We start from the raw sequence: 17,441 nt of genomic DNA, 5'->3' as shown, positions 1-17,441 counted from the left end.
AAGTTATGTCTGAAGAAATCTCCTCTGCGACAATAAATCAACACGTTAATGAGAGAAACGCTGCCACTGGGAAACACCCCTGTGTGTGTTTGTGTGCGTGTCTGTGTGTGTGTGTGTGTGTGTGTGTGTTTGTGTGCGTGTCTGTGTTTGTGTGTGTGTGTGTTGGCCTGGTGCGATGCAGCAGCTCCACAGTGCCAGTTCAAGCCCAGATGCTTTGGTATCAAGTCTACGATTGTTAGGAAACTGTTAATGACCAATTATAATTATCCTGTATAAAAAATGATGTAATAAGATAATTAAGAATTTGATCTCAAAGGTTGTTCTGCGCTGACAAAGGAGCCAGAGGGAATTAATATAAGATTTTCTTTGTCATCAAATAAATTGAAAATCTGAAATCCTGATTCAGCAGGTCCAGAGCTCCCTGGGTGAACTGAGGTCTGCAGATACACACACACACAGACACAGATCACACACAGACACACCACTACACACAGACACACACACTGTGCACCACCTGTCTGCAGCTGTCTCCTCAGCTTCTACTGAACTCAGCTCTTTGTTTGGTCATTGTGTAACTTTGAAAACTCTCCCACATGAACCATGAAAGTTTCTCTGTTTCTCCCTCATCAGGTCCTCAGGAGAACCGGGGCTTGTTGGGTTTGGACCTTTGGTCTCTGCAGGAGAACTCCAGCCTCTGTAATCTGTGTTTTAAATGAAGAATGGACTCGATGGTGACATGATCAATCCTCCTTTAATCCTGTGTCTCTGTGTTGACTCGTCGTTAATCTGTTGTGATGAAATCATTTCTATTTTTACGTCTTTTCTCTTCCTGTAAAACACGTCATGGGTGGAGTGGAGCAGCGGTATCAAGGTCCCGCCTATACACACACTCGACCAATAACAAGTAGGCCTGAGCTGTCAATCATGACGTTTCACCCAAACGTCCCTCAGAGATCACGTAGGTCTGCCAGGCCCGAACACCCACTCATAGACATCAGTCCTTTAGGTGCATTGATGGCTCAAGAATATGAATTAAGTATTATAATACTTTATAATTAAGTAACCCTAACCCGTAATGAATTAAGACCTGGATCTGCCAAAATGTCACGAGCTCTTCCTTGTGAACTGCAGAGGTGAAGATGACTCCTCCTCAACTGTTAATCTTCATCGTGAGTGGAGTCAGTGAATCAATTCTTAAAGATGACACTGTATGTATATAAACCCTCCTCCTCCTCCTCCTCCTCCTCCTCCTCCTCCTCCTCCTCCTCCTCCTCCTCCTCTTCCTCCTCCTCCTCCTCCTCCTCCTCCTCCTCCTCCTGTGTGTGTGTGTTTGTCTAACACTGTGAGTGTGTATCTGATCTTCTGCTCTCCTGGAGGATTGTTGCACACTACAGGTTTAATATCTGCTCGTCTCTTCCCGGAGAGAAGAAGCTCGGTCAGCGTCCCTCAGTGATGTCACCTTCCGCTCGCCCTTCCTCCCACAAGCCACTGCAGCTGCCCCCCCCCCCCCCGCTTCTTCTTCGGGGAATGGATGGGTGTCAGGTTTCTACATCTCATTGATTGCGAGCAGCTAGCTTAGCGGTCACAGTCAGAGACCGGCCCAGATCAGTCATCCAGGAACCGGACCCTTCAAAATAAAAGCTTTTACCCCCGGGAGCTATAAATGATTTACTATTCAGTTTCACACATGTGCACGACGGCCTGATGGAAATCTGACTGACATGATAATCTACTCCAGTTTTGTGTGTCATTCATTTATCTATTTAAAGTCCTGTGACAGCAAACATGGCCACTGTGCTACAGCAGCTGCAGAACAGATTGTTTAACAAGAAACAAAAACCTGTGCACATGGACATATTGTGAAAGCTCCAGATGTGCACGGTGCTGGTGTAGATCCTCCACTCAACAACTAACCAATAATTTGCCAAAACATCAAATAAAATAGAGGGCTGGAGGCTGTAAACCCACGAGGACGTTCATCTCTTCAGAAGTTAAAGAGAAGATCGAGTTCTGAACTGGTCGTCAGTCGTGAAGTTTACTTTCTGAGCTCACACGTTGATATCTGTCTCTTAAAAACCTCTGGATGTTTTTATAACAATAATGTATTTCCACATTATTTCAGCAGCTGTTTGATGATATTCCATTTTGAAGATCTAGTCTGCATCAAGTCCACTCACTTGCATTACCTAGCATCCTCCTCTCTGTCCCTCTGTCCCTCTGTCCCTCTGTCCCTCTGTCTCTCTGTCTCTCTCTCTCTCTGTCCCTCTGTCTCTCTGTCTCTCTCTCTCTCTGCACCTTGCAGCCTGCAGCACACACAGTGAGTCGCCCATCCACTGAATGAACTCTGATAGGTTGAAAACACTCTGTCACGCAAGCCTAAAAAAAGAACTCACAACAACATGTGGGTCCGTGTGTAGAGACCAGAGAAGGAAATGTGTGTGTGTGTGTGTGTGTGTGTGTCCATGCACAAGTCACAGAAAGTTGTTTAGCCCTGATGTGTTTGTGTTGTTGAAGTAATCAACATGAATCTTCACACATAAAAACACCTGATGTTAATGAGCTCGATGACAAAATCTATAAAACATAGAAGCTGAAAAGAAGAAGATGAAGATTCAGCTTCTACTTTAGAGAAGCTGACTCTGTTGTTAGCTCGTGAAGCTAACGACATGCTAACGTGCAGCGGGGGGGAGAGTCAGCAGATACAGTACTCAGGTAAAAGTACCGTTACTTTATAATAATAATCATTCAAGTAGAAGTAAAAGTACTTACTTTAGTAAAAGTAACTTCATTAGAATGTATTGTGTCCAAACAGGATATTAAGAGGTCATAACAGAGTAAAGAGTTCATTGATTGTAATTAATAAAGTGATCAGGTTGAAGATGACAAATCAGAGAGTGAGACTACATGAAGCATCCCAGCTGGCCATGTTGCACTCTGGGTAATGTAGGCACCAGGGAGAACAGTGCATTCTGGGCAGACTCTCTCAGGTTCCTGCTGTTTTATAATCCTGTTGCTCTGACTGACTGATGAAGACGAGGGTGTGTAAAGTGTAGAGAGGCGACTGACACCAATAATATTTAAACACACATATATAACATAAAATCTACATATAAGAGCACTCACAAATCCTTAAGTGATATAAGTCTCTCACACACACAGACACACACTTACAGCCATTACTGCCACAGAGGCCTAACCAGGTCAATGGAAATGTCCATCAGTCCATCAACTGGAATTAGATAGGGGGAGGGGAGGGGAGGGGGGGTGAGAAGGAGTGTGTGATGGGTTCAGCGAGAGTGAGAGAGAGAGAGAGAGAAAGAAAGTGACAGAGCGACGGTCAGAGGAGAGTGGGGGGGGGGGTGAAGATGGAGTGAGAGAGTGAGAGTAACTGGTGACGAGCAGAGAAGAGGCTGATGAAACATTTAAAGCTGAGGTCTATAATTTATGTTAATTGATGTTAATTTTGACCCAGTCTTACAGGCTCCTCTCCTACGCCTCCTCTCGTTAACATGCCACTGTTAGCACGCGGGGAAGATACAGGCTCGAAGTTTGATGGAGAAATCACTGATGCACTCCAGCTCTGTGCTTTGTTTCTAATATTCTGTGTTTTTATCTGTAATTTAAAATATTTTTGAACACCTATGAAATCCAGTGTGGTGTGACTGGTTGAGGGGGTTTGGGGTTTGACGTGTTCACATGCAGAACACTTCAGGTCTGAAAGCAGGTTGTGTCTCCGAGGTGAAGTTCACCAGTTCACCATGTTGAGGAGGAAGGAGGCAACTAATGATGATGAAGAGCTGCTGAGGATGAAGAGCACAAATGCTCTTAACCATACGAAAGTAAATAGTGTGAGTCACAGAACAAGGAGTTAATACAAAATTTGGTCATTTAACAATGAAACTAGTTTGTCTCTTGTGACCACGCAGCTGTCTCTCTCTCTCTCTCTCTCTCTCTCTCTCTCTCTCTCTCTCTCTCTCTCTCTCTCTCTCTCTTTCTCCATCAGCTCTCTGTGATGAAGCTGTGAACCCATGTGACCTCCGCGCTGTGAGAACCTGTCGGCTGCCGAGCGGCACCTTGACCTCCGGCTGGTTCCTGGACCCTCGTCAGCCTCCACCACTCAGCGAGGCCCATTACCAGCCCATCATAGTAATTCAATGAGATGTTGTCGGCATGGACGCCTGCAGCTACCACACACACACACACACATACACACACATACACACACACACACACACACATGAAATACAAAGTGAATTGATCCACACACTGATGTATTAACAATAAACACACAATCAGTCCAGACCAAATTTACAAAGTATAATTTGTAGGTTTGTCAAATCCTCGGTTCGGACATTTTAGGTAGTTCAGTCTGAAACGTCCCGATTGATTGACAGCTGAGACTGACTCTCAATTGGTCAAAAGTTTATAACATCACCAACACAAGATGGTGTCGCGTTGATCCAGTGGGCGGATGGAGTGATGTGTTTATTTAAAAGTCTCTGAAGGTGAAGCCAAAGCTCATAGACCTGCCTCCTCCATGTTAGCAGATTGGACATGGACCAAACTAAATCCTCAGATAGATTATTTGTAAATCAAAGCACAGTAAAACAAACTGGCATCATAACAATATAATCATTATTTAAAATGTATGGTTCCTACAGTAGATGATCGTTTGCATTATCCTGTAAATCAACCTGGAGATGCATCTGAGGCTCAAAGAGAAAAACAAAGGGATTTCAAATCAGAGGAAAAGAAGCAAAGCTAATATTTATCTTTTGTTCTGAAAACTGTGAAACACACAAATGTTTCTTATGATTTCATCAGCAGCGTCTCCGAGGGCCAATTTCTTTTTTGTGACTTGAGAGGAAACACACACACACACACACACACACACACACACACACAGAACGGAGTATGGCTTCAGTCTAACTAACCCATGGTCAAGCATGCATTCGACACTGCCATCCAATTTATATGAGTGAATGAGCAGCTAGTGGGGTGAGCTTTAATAGGTTAAGTGGGGGTTCATGTTGTCACACACACACACACACACACACACACACACACACACACACACACGCACACACACACACACTGACTGTTTATGAAGTGTCATCGTCAAGAGGAAGCTGTTCACACAAAGTCCGATGACACGTTGGTTAGAAGCAGTTTCATCTGAACCATCGTTTTAGACTGAGCTGGATTTCAAACCTCAGTGGTGACCGGCGGTGCCACAGTGGAAAAGTAAGAGAGGAATAAAACCAAGACGCTTGTTTTTCATTTCAGTCTGACATTCGCCTCCAGGTTGAAGAAAAGAAAAGCTCCAACAAACTGGATTTGCTCAGACAGTCATCAGGACCTGAACGTAGGAACCAAGCTGTTAATGCTGTGACCGGTCGCCAGGGACCTCTCACCAGTTTGTGATCAGATCAACAGGAAGCGTCCAGACTTCAGATCTAATCCTGGAATCAGGTCGACCATAAAACATCTGATTCAGAGCAAATTATATAGAAAATAAACAGGAAATAAAGTCAAAGGTAGAAGCATGAGGGAACTACACATCCCAGAATCCATTGCAGGTTATCCTTTCCAATGACTTCCTGCTGCTCCTTCTTGAATTGAACCTTGTTTTTATATAGTTTTGTAATATGCTGTCGTTTTTGTGTTTCTATGTTTGTATAGTGTTTCATATAGTGTGTAGTGTAGTAGCTTAGTGTAGTAACCTAGTCTAATAACTTAGTGTAGTAACCTAGTGTAGTACCCTAGTGTAATAACTTAGTGTAGTACCCTATTGTAATAACCAAGTATAGTAACCAAGTATAGTAACCAAGTATAGTAACCTAGAGTAGTAACCTTGTGTAGTAACCAAGTATAGTAGCTTAGTGTAGTAAACTAGTATAATAACTTAGTCTAGTAATTGAATGTAGTAACTTAGTGTAGTAACCAAGTATAGTAACCTAGTGTAGTAACCTTGTGTAGTAAACTAGTATAGTAACTTAGTATAGTAACCTAATGTAGTAACCTTGTGTAATAACCAAGTGTAGTAACCTAGTAGTACTACATCATTAACCACCAGTAACACCAGTCACATCTTCTTAATAACCAGTAGAGCAGATGTTAAACTAAGGCCGAGCTTGAAGGATCTCTACATGGGAGGAAAGGTTTCTACTAAAAAATAAAAGTTTCTCATCATGAATTAAAAAAAGCTTCAGAGTAAAGAAAAGATCCTCAGGGAGAAAACGTGATGATAGAGACGTAGAGGAGAAAAGAGACAAATTCATTAAATCATTACATCAAATTACATCAGCAGGTGAGTTTCTCTTCTGTTAAATACGTTGATAAAGTTATTCTTTGAAAAGTAAAACGAATTAGTGCCAGTCCTCGTTCTAACATTAGTGAGCGAGAGAGAAACTTCATCCTCAGAAGTGATGAAGATGGAAAGTGACACGGAACTCCACCTCATCTGGAAACGACTGAACAAACGTGCAGACGAGGAACTGCAGCCTGATGGACGGACCCGAGGAACCATGTCACATCTACAAATAGACTTCTATGTGAAATATTCATTCGACTAAGTGAGGGATGGATAGATGGAAGAGAGGAGGAGGGTGGGGGGGGGGGGGTTTGGATGAGAAAGTAAAAGAAAAGAACTCGGAGGCAGAAGAAGGAGACGGAGTGAAAAAGAGGCTAAAGGAACTCAGGGAATCACACAGATAATTGGGCCAGGGCTTCTGCCCCCCAGCCTGCGGTGTCACCCACCATTTGTCTGCCCCCCCATGCACAGTGGACCAGCGGCCCTCGGGGGGGGGGGGGGGACACAGTCAGAGAAACGACAGAAGCACTCGGGCGTCGTCCCTCTGCAGCTCGGGAGTAAATCCACAGTAAACGAGGAGGCGTTAAACTTTCCTCACTCCGGTGCCCGAGTGAGAGATTGTGTTTTTCTCACCTTGAGGTCCGGCCTCATTAAAACACAGCTCTGGTTTTATATGTGGAGACGAGTGTGAGTCACTGGGAGAGAAGCTGCTGCAGAGAAGCACAGTGGAAGACAGAGTGGGCGGGGGGGCAGGGATCATCTGTCCCAGAGATATTTCATCAACTAAACAGAAAAGTACGAAACCAACAGTTGTCTTGACATTTAGACTTTTTACTTTTAAGAGATGAGCATGAGAAGGATTAATATTTGAATGTTTCCTTTGCCTCAGTGGACTCAGTGTCTCTAGCAGATGATTGGTCGACAAAGACGATAGGCTGAGACTGAGGGCGGGTCTACTTGACATTATAACCCTTTTTTAAAAATCTATTTTTATCATTTTGTCATGAAAATCACTTTGTTACTTTGTTTTCATAAGTGCTACATCAATAAAGTGTTTTATTTTAATTATCATCGATCTTCCTGGGCGTGTCTTAATCAAAGTGGGCGGGTCCTAATTTGTGTTTTCGGGCTCAATATAATAAATGAAGAACTACACGTTTGTCATTTTATCATCAACTCTCACGCCCACCTGGGTTTAAAGCTGATGGAAGACGATTCTGATTGGTTTATTATGTTTATTATATTTATCATTATGCCTCACACACATGCATGGTTCATTATAAATTCATTTCAACTAAGTGATGTTTTTTAACACTTTTAAAAAAACAAAAATAACTTTGGTCACAAGAACAAAATAATATGTAAACTTGCTCTTTACCTAATTTACATATTTAAAAAATCTGAAGATTCACTTAAATGTAAAAGTTTATAACATCTGACGTGTGTATAACTGTTTCAGTTCTGCTGACTCATCGCGCCTCTGACGCAGTGCATTTCAGAGGAGGAGTTTGTTGACATCTCGTCAAAGTGCGACTCTGTTGAACTCTCTTCGGACTCCAGAGCTTTTTAACCACGAATCAATAACTGCAGAGACAGACAGGCCGGCATCGCATTTCAGGAAACGGTCGAGAACAGCTGACTGGAAACAAAGAGTGAGCGAGGGGGGGGAGGAAGAACAGATGTGGATGTTGGTCGTAGTTGAGCATGTTTATTTCACATCATCACGTTAAATAAGGGTTTTATATAAAAGATGTTCAGATACAGTTTCCATCGCGATCTGATACCAGGGCATTTCATATCGGCCGATTCCGAGCACCAATCAGAAACCAGTGGATTATGTAAAACTTAGAGCCATCCTGTGGTATAGTTCCCAGACTCTGGTGAGAGTGAAGCTGAACTGAGATCAGTTCAAAAGAATCAGAAGTTATGAAAAACCAGAGTTTATCTCCAATATTCATCAGAAAATCTTTAAAACATGAAGAATTCCAAATGCTGAGGCAGAAGCAGAGGATCATGGGTAATATCCACCGTTCGGTTCCCAGATTAATCTCTCTGACTCTGAGCTCCACAGAATGAATCCCCACTCGTGGCTGCAGGGGGCGCTGCTGCTGCTCACATCCTGCTGCTTTAAGATGAAGAGATAACATTCCTTATGGCAACTTGAGCTTTTCCCCTCGACTCAACAGATTCATGTTGAGTCACATGGTCACATGGTCACATGGAGACTTAAATGTAATCACAGCCGGCTGGACACCCCCCCCCCCCCAACTGCATGGAAGCTGAGAAGTTAGACCGTTGTTATGGCGATAGTGAAACCAGTCTTGCCAGGGTGTCCAGTGAAACTGAACGTAACCATAACAACAACGGAACTCTCCTCTAGAACGCTGTTGTGTTTAAGACCCTTGAGACACACACACATTACACACACACACACACACACTGCCAGATAGAGAGTCAACCCACATACAAACCAGAACTCTACCGACTGGAAGCAAAAAGTTTCCCTGACCGAGCACCGCAAGAATTAAAACTTCATGATTCTCTCTCTCTCTCTCTCTCTCTCTCTCTCTCTCTCTCTCTCTCTGTTGAAACAACGATCGTCCTCTTTGTGCATATTAACAAGACGACAGGCACTCGGCTGCTTCGGGCCCGGCTCATGTCCCTGAAAGACCAGAACCACGGGGGGTGAGGAGGGAGGCCGAGACGAGAGAGAGAGAGAGAGAGAGGAGAGCAGCGAGCGAGCGACTGATCATTATCCAGTAACATAGAGTTCCAGCTCATGAGTAGAAACTGAAGTGAAAGCCGGTTTGATTTGACGAACAATTAGAATATAGATCTAAAACAGGGATGTGTGTCTTTCAGAGACGGGCGTGGAGAAGCGGGGCTGCAGAGACGGATGAATCAGGAGATGGTGAGTTGTCAGATAAAGGCCATCGGCCGAGAGACAGCGACAGGAAGATTAAAGTCTCCAGTCCAAAGAGAATCTGAAAGGATAGTAAAAAAGAAACGAAGCTTCTCCCTGAGGCCTCGTGTTAAAGCTTCAGACTCTGCGTCCACACAAACCAACACTGGAGCAGGAAGCTCGTTAAGACACGCACATGAAAATGAGCAAAGAAACGCCGCACACATGAAAGGTCCAAAAAATAACAAACACTTAGATAAACAGGCTCATGTGAATTAGAGATGTTCTGAAACCAGCATCAGAAATTCCTCTGATATGTTTCACACGAATAAAACCGCAAATTTCTTTTCCCACAAATCAGATCAAATCAAATGTCTCAGAGCAGAGAGGAAGAAGAGGGGGGGGGGGGGGGTTCCTGTAGCATCTCCTGCCAGAGCCACTTGGCAATATCCCACACTGGGAAGTCGTGAACTGTATAAAACAGCAGCAAGCCCATAAGGCCTCGGGAGAACCATCACACTAGAGAGCGTGAGCAGTGGTTAAATACATGATGAAGGTTTTTATTTACCTGATCGGTTCTCGTTATCAGAAACAAACTAATCATCAATGAACGGCTGAAACGTTTCAGTCACTTCGTCCATTTAACTTAAAGAATTGATCAGAATTTAGCTTTTTGACTCTGAATTGACGTCTGTGTTGTGTTGTTAAGCCCCTTGTGTATGAAATGTGCTTCATAGATAAACCTGCCGTGTGTTGCTGTTAACACGCAGCCTCCTGTTCCGCAGCAGCTCGGCCTGAGGGTTCATCTCCACTGTGATGTTATGTGCAGTTGATGGTGCAGCAGCTTCAGTGGACGAGGCTGGAAACACACAACGTCTCTGACACGGGGGTGAAAAGAGAGAACAAGAGGAATCCTGTCTCCTCCACCGGCTGAGTTTCAGCACCACGGACAGCAGCACTGGTCTTAATCTCTAAGCCTCCTCACACGTGACACAAACACAACTTGAGGGGAGGATGGAAAAACACAGCGTTGTGTAATTCTACAGTGTTTCCCCGCCTCTGCTTGAGAGCGACACTTGTTGTTGTTTGTGTAAACAAGCTGCATCGTCCTCCCGCTGGCGCCGACTCAACACAACGTGGAGAAATTCAGAACCTCTCATCGTTCACACTAAATCAAACCTCAGCAAATCAAACCAGCTGCTACTTAACAATCTGAGAGTGAGCGAGTCTCTGGAGGAGGGCTCTCTATTTTTCCTTTCACCGTTTTCCTCTGTGTGTGTGTTTGAGAACGACTTATTTTCATGGTGAATCACAACATGAGCAAATCGTACAGGATAAATAATTCATCTGAAAGTCGACTGTGGTCCGGGCTCTAAATGTGGCTCCTCCCACGCCGCCCACGTGAAGTCTGCCGACACGGAGACTAAACTCCTTTCCCACGTACACATCTAACGCTGAAAATATGCGTACACACATAAACACCTAATCCACAGATGGAAAACACGACAACTTCACATTGTCGGCTCCTCATCTCTCATTTCAATCTGTTTTTTATCCGTCTTCAAACCCCCCCCCCCTCCCAAACTCATTCTGAGAGGCTTTCACGATGTCACCTGACTTCCTGCTCTTATCAAACCAACTAAGGCCACCAGATGTCACCAAACAACAAAATGCAACCATGGCAATTTCTCCACACTTTAAAAGGCCAGAACGTCCAAGTGTTTGTTTGACACATTTCAGCTTTTTCATGTTTCTACAGAGAATCAAAGATGGACGTTCTCTGGTACTTGATATTTGACGAGAACATTAAAGTATTTTGTTGAATCACATGATAAGAGGACCGACCTGCTCAGATTCCAGCCTCTGGGGAAAAACACAAGATCCTTGTTTCCAATGAGATGTTTCTCTCCCCTGAGAATAGCTTTTATTTTATAGAAGCTGTACGATTAAAGCTGCAGATCTGGGTCAGGACCGATTCACGAGAGTCTCACAGGACTCACACACACACAGACACACACACACACTGCTGAATACAACACTGTGATGGTTTCACATGTTCACGTCCCGCTCAGCTCATAGTGGTGCAGGGCTTCAGGTTCCAGGTCACTGAAGCTCCAGTTGAGCAAACGGGTGGAAATGGACTCACAGAGTTTTTACATTTCCACATGAAGAATCTTCATGATCTGATATTAAGTTAAGTTATAAGAGACACATGACTCAGCGTTTCTTTCCTCTAGTGTTCGGAAAGTTTTTGCGTGAATGTTGAAAAGTTCTGTTCAAAGGCCCAAAGTCTTCGGCACAGAAAACACTGAAGCTCCTGAAACGTGTTTTATCAGTCGTCCAGAACCAACTGCCTCGTCATTGTGATGTCACAAAGTTCCATCTTTATCTTTTTAACACGGCGGGGTTTATATACACGTCGCTGCTGATTGGACGACACGTCTGCCACGCCCACCAAACGAGACAAAACGAACCTTGAAGCTCGTTTACATCGTTTAAAGGAAACTTTTTAACCTGGAAACATAAATTAAGATTCAAGGCCGATTACATCGTAACCGACATGATTTTTAAGTTTGTGGTAAATATTTCCATATTAACCGCGAGCTCCACCAATCGGTGATGTCACTATTACACCTGAGGATTGTGGGTATGTAGTGCTTCTTCTTGTCATTGTTAAAACACAGTTGAGGCTTCTACAGGAGAATATATCACAATGTAACATAATTTAACAATCGAGGTAAATCTACCTTGGCTGGTTAAAATATTCAGGCTGATAATCAAAATCTCTATTCAGAAAATGAACGATGGGATTTTTACATGTGAGGAGGAGGAGGAGGAGGAAGAGGAGGAGGAGGAGGAGGAGGAGGAAGAGGAGCTAGAGGAGGAGGAGGAGGAGGAGGAGGTAGAGGAGGAAGAGGAGGAAGAGGAGGAGGAAGAGGAGGAAGAGGAGGAAGAGGAGGAGGAGGAGGCCCTTTTTTCGGGTCACCAGGGGAGATGAGGAAATTAAGGTAAAATACAACTCACACAAAACTTTAAAAATGAACAGGCCTAAATTAGCAAAGAGAGTATGTGTGATGTGAGCTTGATAACTCGCCGCTTTGAGATGCGATTAAAAAGGCCGAGCACCCTGAGGAGTGGAGGGGGAGAGCATCAGAATGTTCAGGATGAAACAAACTGTCTCTGAGGGTGAAATCAGCATCAAGACTCTGTCCTGCAGTTTGCCCCCCCCCCCCCCACGCATCCGGCCAATCAAGCTAATTATTCAGATGCTGGGACGACCATCCGTCTGAATTGTGTCAGAGTGAGAGAAGCAGCTTTCACGACTCGGACGAGACGTGACATGTGACGGATGAGGCCTGAGCCGGGGGGGGGGGGGGGGGGGGGGGTAAATGACGGGGCCAGGGAGTCGTTAAAGAGCGTTTAAAGAAGTTTGGCAGGTTGCTCCATCATCATCCAGGAGGAGCCGCCACCAGGAGGCAGCGTCTGTCTCCGAACACGAGGACACAACAGAGACAGATGAAAAGCCGGCTCAGAATAAATGGGTCAGAAAAAAACAAACAAGTGACGACAAATAAAAACAAAGAAAACAAAAAGGTGTTTGACGTGAGAAGAGCATCCTTCAGTTCACACATCTGTCACTTCTCACCGTGACCCAGTTTCACGGCTGTGTTTACGCTGGTGTGGGTGTGAGAAATGTGTGTCATACGTTGTGTTAGTGGGTCCGTTCACTGGTGTATATGCATCGTGTGTGTGTCCTGTTGTGTGTTTGGTGTCATTAGAAAATATTTAGCGTTGTTTGAGTTTGTCTGTTTAAACAACCTGTCAGATAATAAGTTTGAGTCTTTACACGTGAATATTTCAGAATCAGGTCGATTTCAGTGTCGTGTGGATCTGAGTGTTGTTGCACTTTGATTCAGGCTGTAAACAAAACTTCCTCCTCAAATATCTCCGATGACGTTTGGAGTCAAAGTCGTGATCGTGGAGTGAAGCCGATCTTCAACCAATCAGGAGTCAGAGTCAGCTGTCAATCATACGTCTCAGCCTGTTTTCATATCATCAGATAACTGATTCAAACCAAACTGATCAGAAACTTGAACAAACATCAGAGAGAGAAGAACGAGCTGAAACGACAGGAACATCTTTATAAACATGTAATTAACTTCTACTTTGATTTTGTCAGTTTGGTTCATGTCCCATCTGCTAACAAGGAGGAGGCAGAGTTTATGACCTATACTGTAGCCAGCCACCAGGGGGCGGTCCAAGTGATTCGGCTTCAACAGTGAGATGTCGTCATCTTTTATTTACAGTCTTAGCCGGGGCCGGGAGTAACTCATCCTTTCTGTTTATCCATCCATCCACCCGTCTGCCTGCCTGTTTGTCTCTCTCTCTCTCTCTCTGTCTCTCTCTGCCTGTCTCTCTCTCTACCCGCCTGTCTCTCTCTCTACCTATCTCTCTCTACCCGCCTGTCTCTCTCTACCCGCCTGTCTCTCTCTCTGCCTGTCTCTCTACCCCGCCTGTCTCTCTCTCTGCAACGCCTGTCTCTCTCTCTCTGCCTGTTTCTCTCTCCCTCGCCCGCTTGTCTCTCTCTCTCTGCCTGTCTCTCTCTCTCTGCTGCCTGTCTCTCTCTCTCTCTGCCTGTCTCTCTCTCTCTCTGCCTGTCTCTCTCTCTACCCGCCTGTCTCTCTCTCTGCCTGTCTCTCTCTCTACCCGCCTGTCTCTCTCTCTCTGCCTGACTCTCTCTCCCTCGCCCACCTGTCTCTCTCTCTCTGCCTGTCTCTCTCTCTCTCTGCCTGTCTCTCTCTCTCTCTGCCTGTCTCTCTCTCTACCCGCCTGTCTCTCTCTCTGTCTCTCTCTCTCTCTGCCTGTCTCTCTCTCTCTCTGCCTGTCTGTGTGTGTCCTGTGTGAGTGTGAGAACCCCTTGCCGGGGGGGGGGGGGGGGGGAAGCTGCATTCAGGAGCCTCAGTGGGAGCCACAAAGCTGCATTCATCCCACTGAATGGCTGTTTTTCTGCAACCAGGCACTAGTCATCCCGACTCCACTGGAGCGGCTCTATGAGTTACCGCCCCCCCCCCCCCCCCCCCCCCTGCCTTGGTATGCACCACCTCGTCCGGCGACAACGACACGGACGACAAAAGACACAAAACTCACTGACGTGACTCTCAGACTCTCATTGGCTGTTGAACAGAAGATGGAGGACTTCCTCTTTCCCTCTCGTCTCCTGTGTTCATCTCCTCTGGATTCGAACATGAAGACTCACGTTTCATCTCAAACTGAGGAACTGGATCTTTATTCAAACCTCCTTCCTCTCTCCTCCTGGTTAACTGGTGCTCCACCTCCCAGAATGCGTTTTCCTTCACAGCCACAGAACAAACATGTCGGACGCTCTGGTTTCAAAGAGAGAAAACGTTCAAACCAGTGAACGCACGTCCATGTTCGAGTCTCGATGTTTAAATGAACAACAGAGAAAACAAACCTCTCGTGAAAATAAGGCCAAAGTTTCTTAAAGTGAAGTGAGCGGCTCCGTCATGAATCCTCATCGACTTCCTGTCACGCTTTCAGAAGCTTCATAGACTTGACCACTCAAACCAAACCTACAAACCTCCCACTGCATCGCACTGGTATTTACTGGTTTACTCTTTGTCAAAAGTCACAAAGGAGAGAGAGACTGGTGAGGATCCACCTGAGGACCAGACTCCTCCTCCTCACGCCCCCTGCAGGCTGAGGAGGAGGAGTCTGTGAGGATCCACCTGAGGACCAGACTCCTCCTCCTCACGCCCCCTTCAGGTTGAGGAGGAGGAGTCTGGTGAGGATCCACCTGAGGACCAGACTCCTCCTCTCCTCTCTCACGCCCCTTCAGGCTGAGGAGGAGGAGTCTGGTGAGGATCCACCTGAGGACCAGACTCCTCCTCCTCCTCACGCCCCTTCAGGCTGAGGAGGAGGAGTCTGGTGAGGATCCACCTGAGGACCAGACTCCTCCTCCTCACGCCCAGACAGGCTGAGGAGGAGGAGCCTGTGAGGATCCACCTGAGGACCAGACTCCTCCTCCTCCTCACGCCCCTTCAGGCTGAGGAGGAGGAGGAGTCTGTGAGGATCCACCTGAGGAACAGACTCCTCCTCCTCACGCCCCTTCAGGCTGAGGAGGAGGAGGAGTCTGTGAGGATCCACCTGAGGAACAGACTCCTCCTCCTCACGCCCCCTGCAGGCTGAGGAGGAGGAGCCTGGTGAGGATCCACCTGAGGACCAGACTCCTCCTCCTCACGCCCCGTTCAGGCTGAGGAGGAGGAGCCTGGTGAGGATCCACCTGAGGACCAGACTCCTCCTCCTCACGCCCCCTGCAGGCTGAGGAGGAGGAGTCTGTGAGGATCCACCTGATGACCAGACTCCTCCTCCTCCTTACGCCCCCTGCAGGCTGAGGAGGAGGAGTCTGTGAGGATCCACCTGAACAGACTCCTCCTCCTCAAACACACATCTTATAACTCCTGCACAGATAAATAAATACAGATATATAAATAGAATAGAAGAAACACAGCGATTGAACATGTAAACGAATGAGGCCAGACTCAGGGAGTGGACATGCCTCAGTCACGTGATATTATAAACACTGATCATTTCACAGACTCACACGTGGTTTCAGCTGATTTATAAATGATAGATATAAACATTATAAACCCGCAGGAGCCTCAGTGAGACTCGTGCGCTCCGGGGCACAGTCACGTGTCTCCGGGGAAACACTCCGTGGTTTGATGGGAGCATCGTTGACGCAGCAGAAAGAAGAAAACACCAGTAATAAAAGAAACTCCTGCACACACACAGACCCACACAGACACACACAGTCATAATCAGACCCACAACCAGCATCTCACTGTCACGACTCACAAAGAGACACAACGAGCCGCGCGCGTGAGGCGCAGGTGCAGCTGAACCAGCCGCACTGACCACATTCACTTTGAAAACGTTCAATTCCGCTAGTGGGGGGGAGGGGGGGGGGAGGGGGGGGGGGGGGGTTCTGGTTGATTCTGGCCACCAGCATCAGACCAGCTTCAGTAATCTGTACAGAACCCGCTGGTCCACTCACCCACTCCGATCTTCTCGTCCTCCGTCGGCGTCCACATGATGCCCAGGTGTCCGCACAACCCCTCCGGCCGAAGTCCAGTAATCACCCGGCGCGTCGCGTCATGGAGATCCTGCGAGGTTCCACCGGACAGAGGGAGACACGCAGCGAAAGTTCCTGGACTTGTTCAGGGTCCGGGACAACGACTGTCTTCTGTGCGAGTCCACCCGGGTTCTGTCCGAGGTCCACCCGGGTCCGGTGAGTCCCCGTCGGCTCGGCGCGTCCTCCTGTCCCCGCGGTGCTGCTGCGCTGTGCGGGGCAGACCTGCGTGGATTCTGCGGAGAAGCTGCGTCACGGGGTCCGGCGGATCCGGAGCGATGCGCACTCTGTGCCACAAACACCGCGAAGCTCCTGAGGCTCGAACCACCGAGAGTCACTGCGCACGTTTCTACCACAACAGCTGACGACGCTGCCACGCAGACCGGGAACGCGCACAGACTCCCAAGTGCATGTGACGAATTGATTTCCAGATAATTATTTTCCGTTAAGTCGCGCGCAGCTTCCTCCGGAGCCTCCACCGGCAGCTCTCCGGTGCTTCTCCCGGTCCGGCTCATGTGGACGCGCACGCTCCTCCTGCTGCAGCTGACTAACTTACTGTGCGGGTGCGTGTGACCGAGAGAGTCGTGCGCAGCGGAGGGAATCCTGCATCAGGTTTAAGAGGATCAGAGTGTGTGTGTGTGTGTGTGTGTGTGTGTGTGTGTGTGTGTGTGTACTCGCTGCACCACCTGATCATTACAGCTCCTCACTGGCACAACATTGACACATGCTGTAGCTGACCCTTGATTATTGTGCACGGGACATACACGCACGAAAACACACACTTGGCAGGAAACACTTGTGGTGGACCATCTCACACACACACACAGGTTTAACACACACAGACACACACACCTGTAAAGAACTACATCATCCAGCTCCGCGGACACATTTACGCACAACAAAACATGCCACAAGGCACATGGAGCCACAGAGTACATCACACCACAACATGACACAACACTGACATAACTTGTGTTTGTGTGTGTGTGTGTGTGTGGGCGCGTGTGATTTACAGTAGCCTCAAGACGTCTACAATACGCGTGCACGTCATGCACAGAAAGGCACAAGGGGATGTT

General features: G+C 46.7%; 1 protein-coding gene across 1 annotated transcript in view; it reads right to left on the bottom strand.

Moving 5' to 3' along the window:
* The window catches only part of LOC133973261 (dedicator of cytokinesis protein 3-like), a 111,137-nt gene extending 94,661 nt beyond the window's left edge, over nucleotides 1-16,476 (bottom strand). Inside the window, exon 1 of the mRNA XM_062411016.1 lies at nucleotides 16,291-16,476. Within this exon, the coding sequence (XP_062267000.1) occupies nucleotides 16,291-16,327 (37 nt within the window). The 5' untranslated portion in view covers nucleotides 16,328-16,476. The remainder of the gene's footprint in view (nucleotides 1-16,290) is intronic.
* Nucleotides 16,477-17,441: the final 965 nt, after the last annotated feature.

Source organism: Platichthys flesus, chromosome 2 (assembly GCF_949316205.1).
Source record: "Platichthys flesus chromosome 2, fPlaFle2.1, whole genome shotgun sequence".
NCBI lineage: Eukaryota > Metazoa > Chordata > Actinopteri > Pleuronectiformes > Pleuronectidae > Platichthys > Platichthys flesus.
The sequence above is the reverse complement of the archived record's forward strand: the minus strand, read 5'-3'. Positions and strand labels throughout refer to the sequence as shown.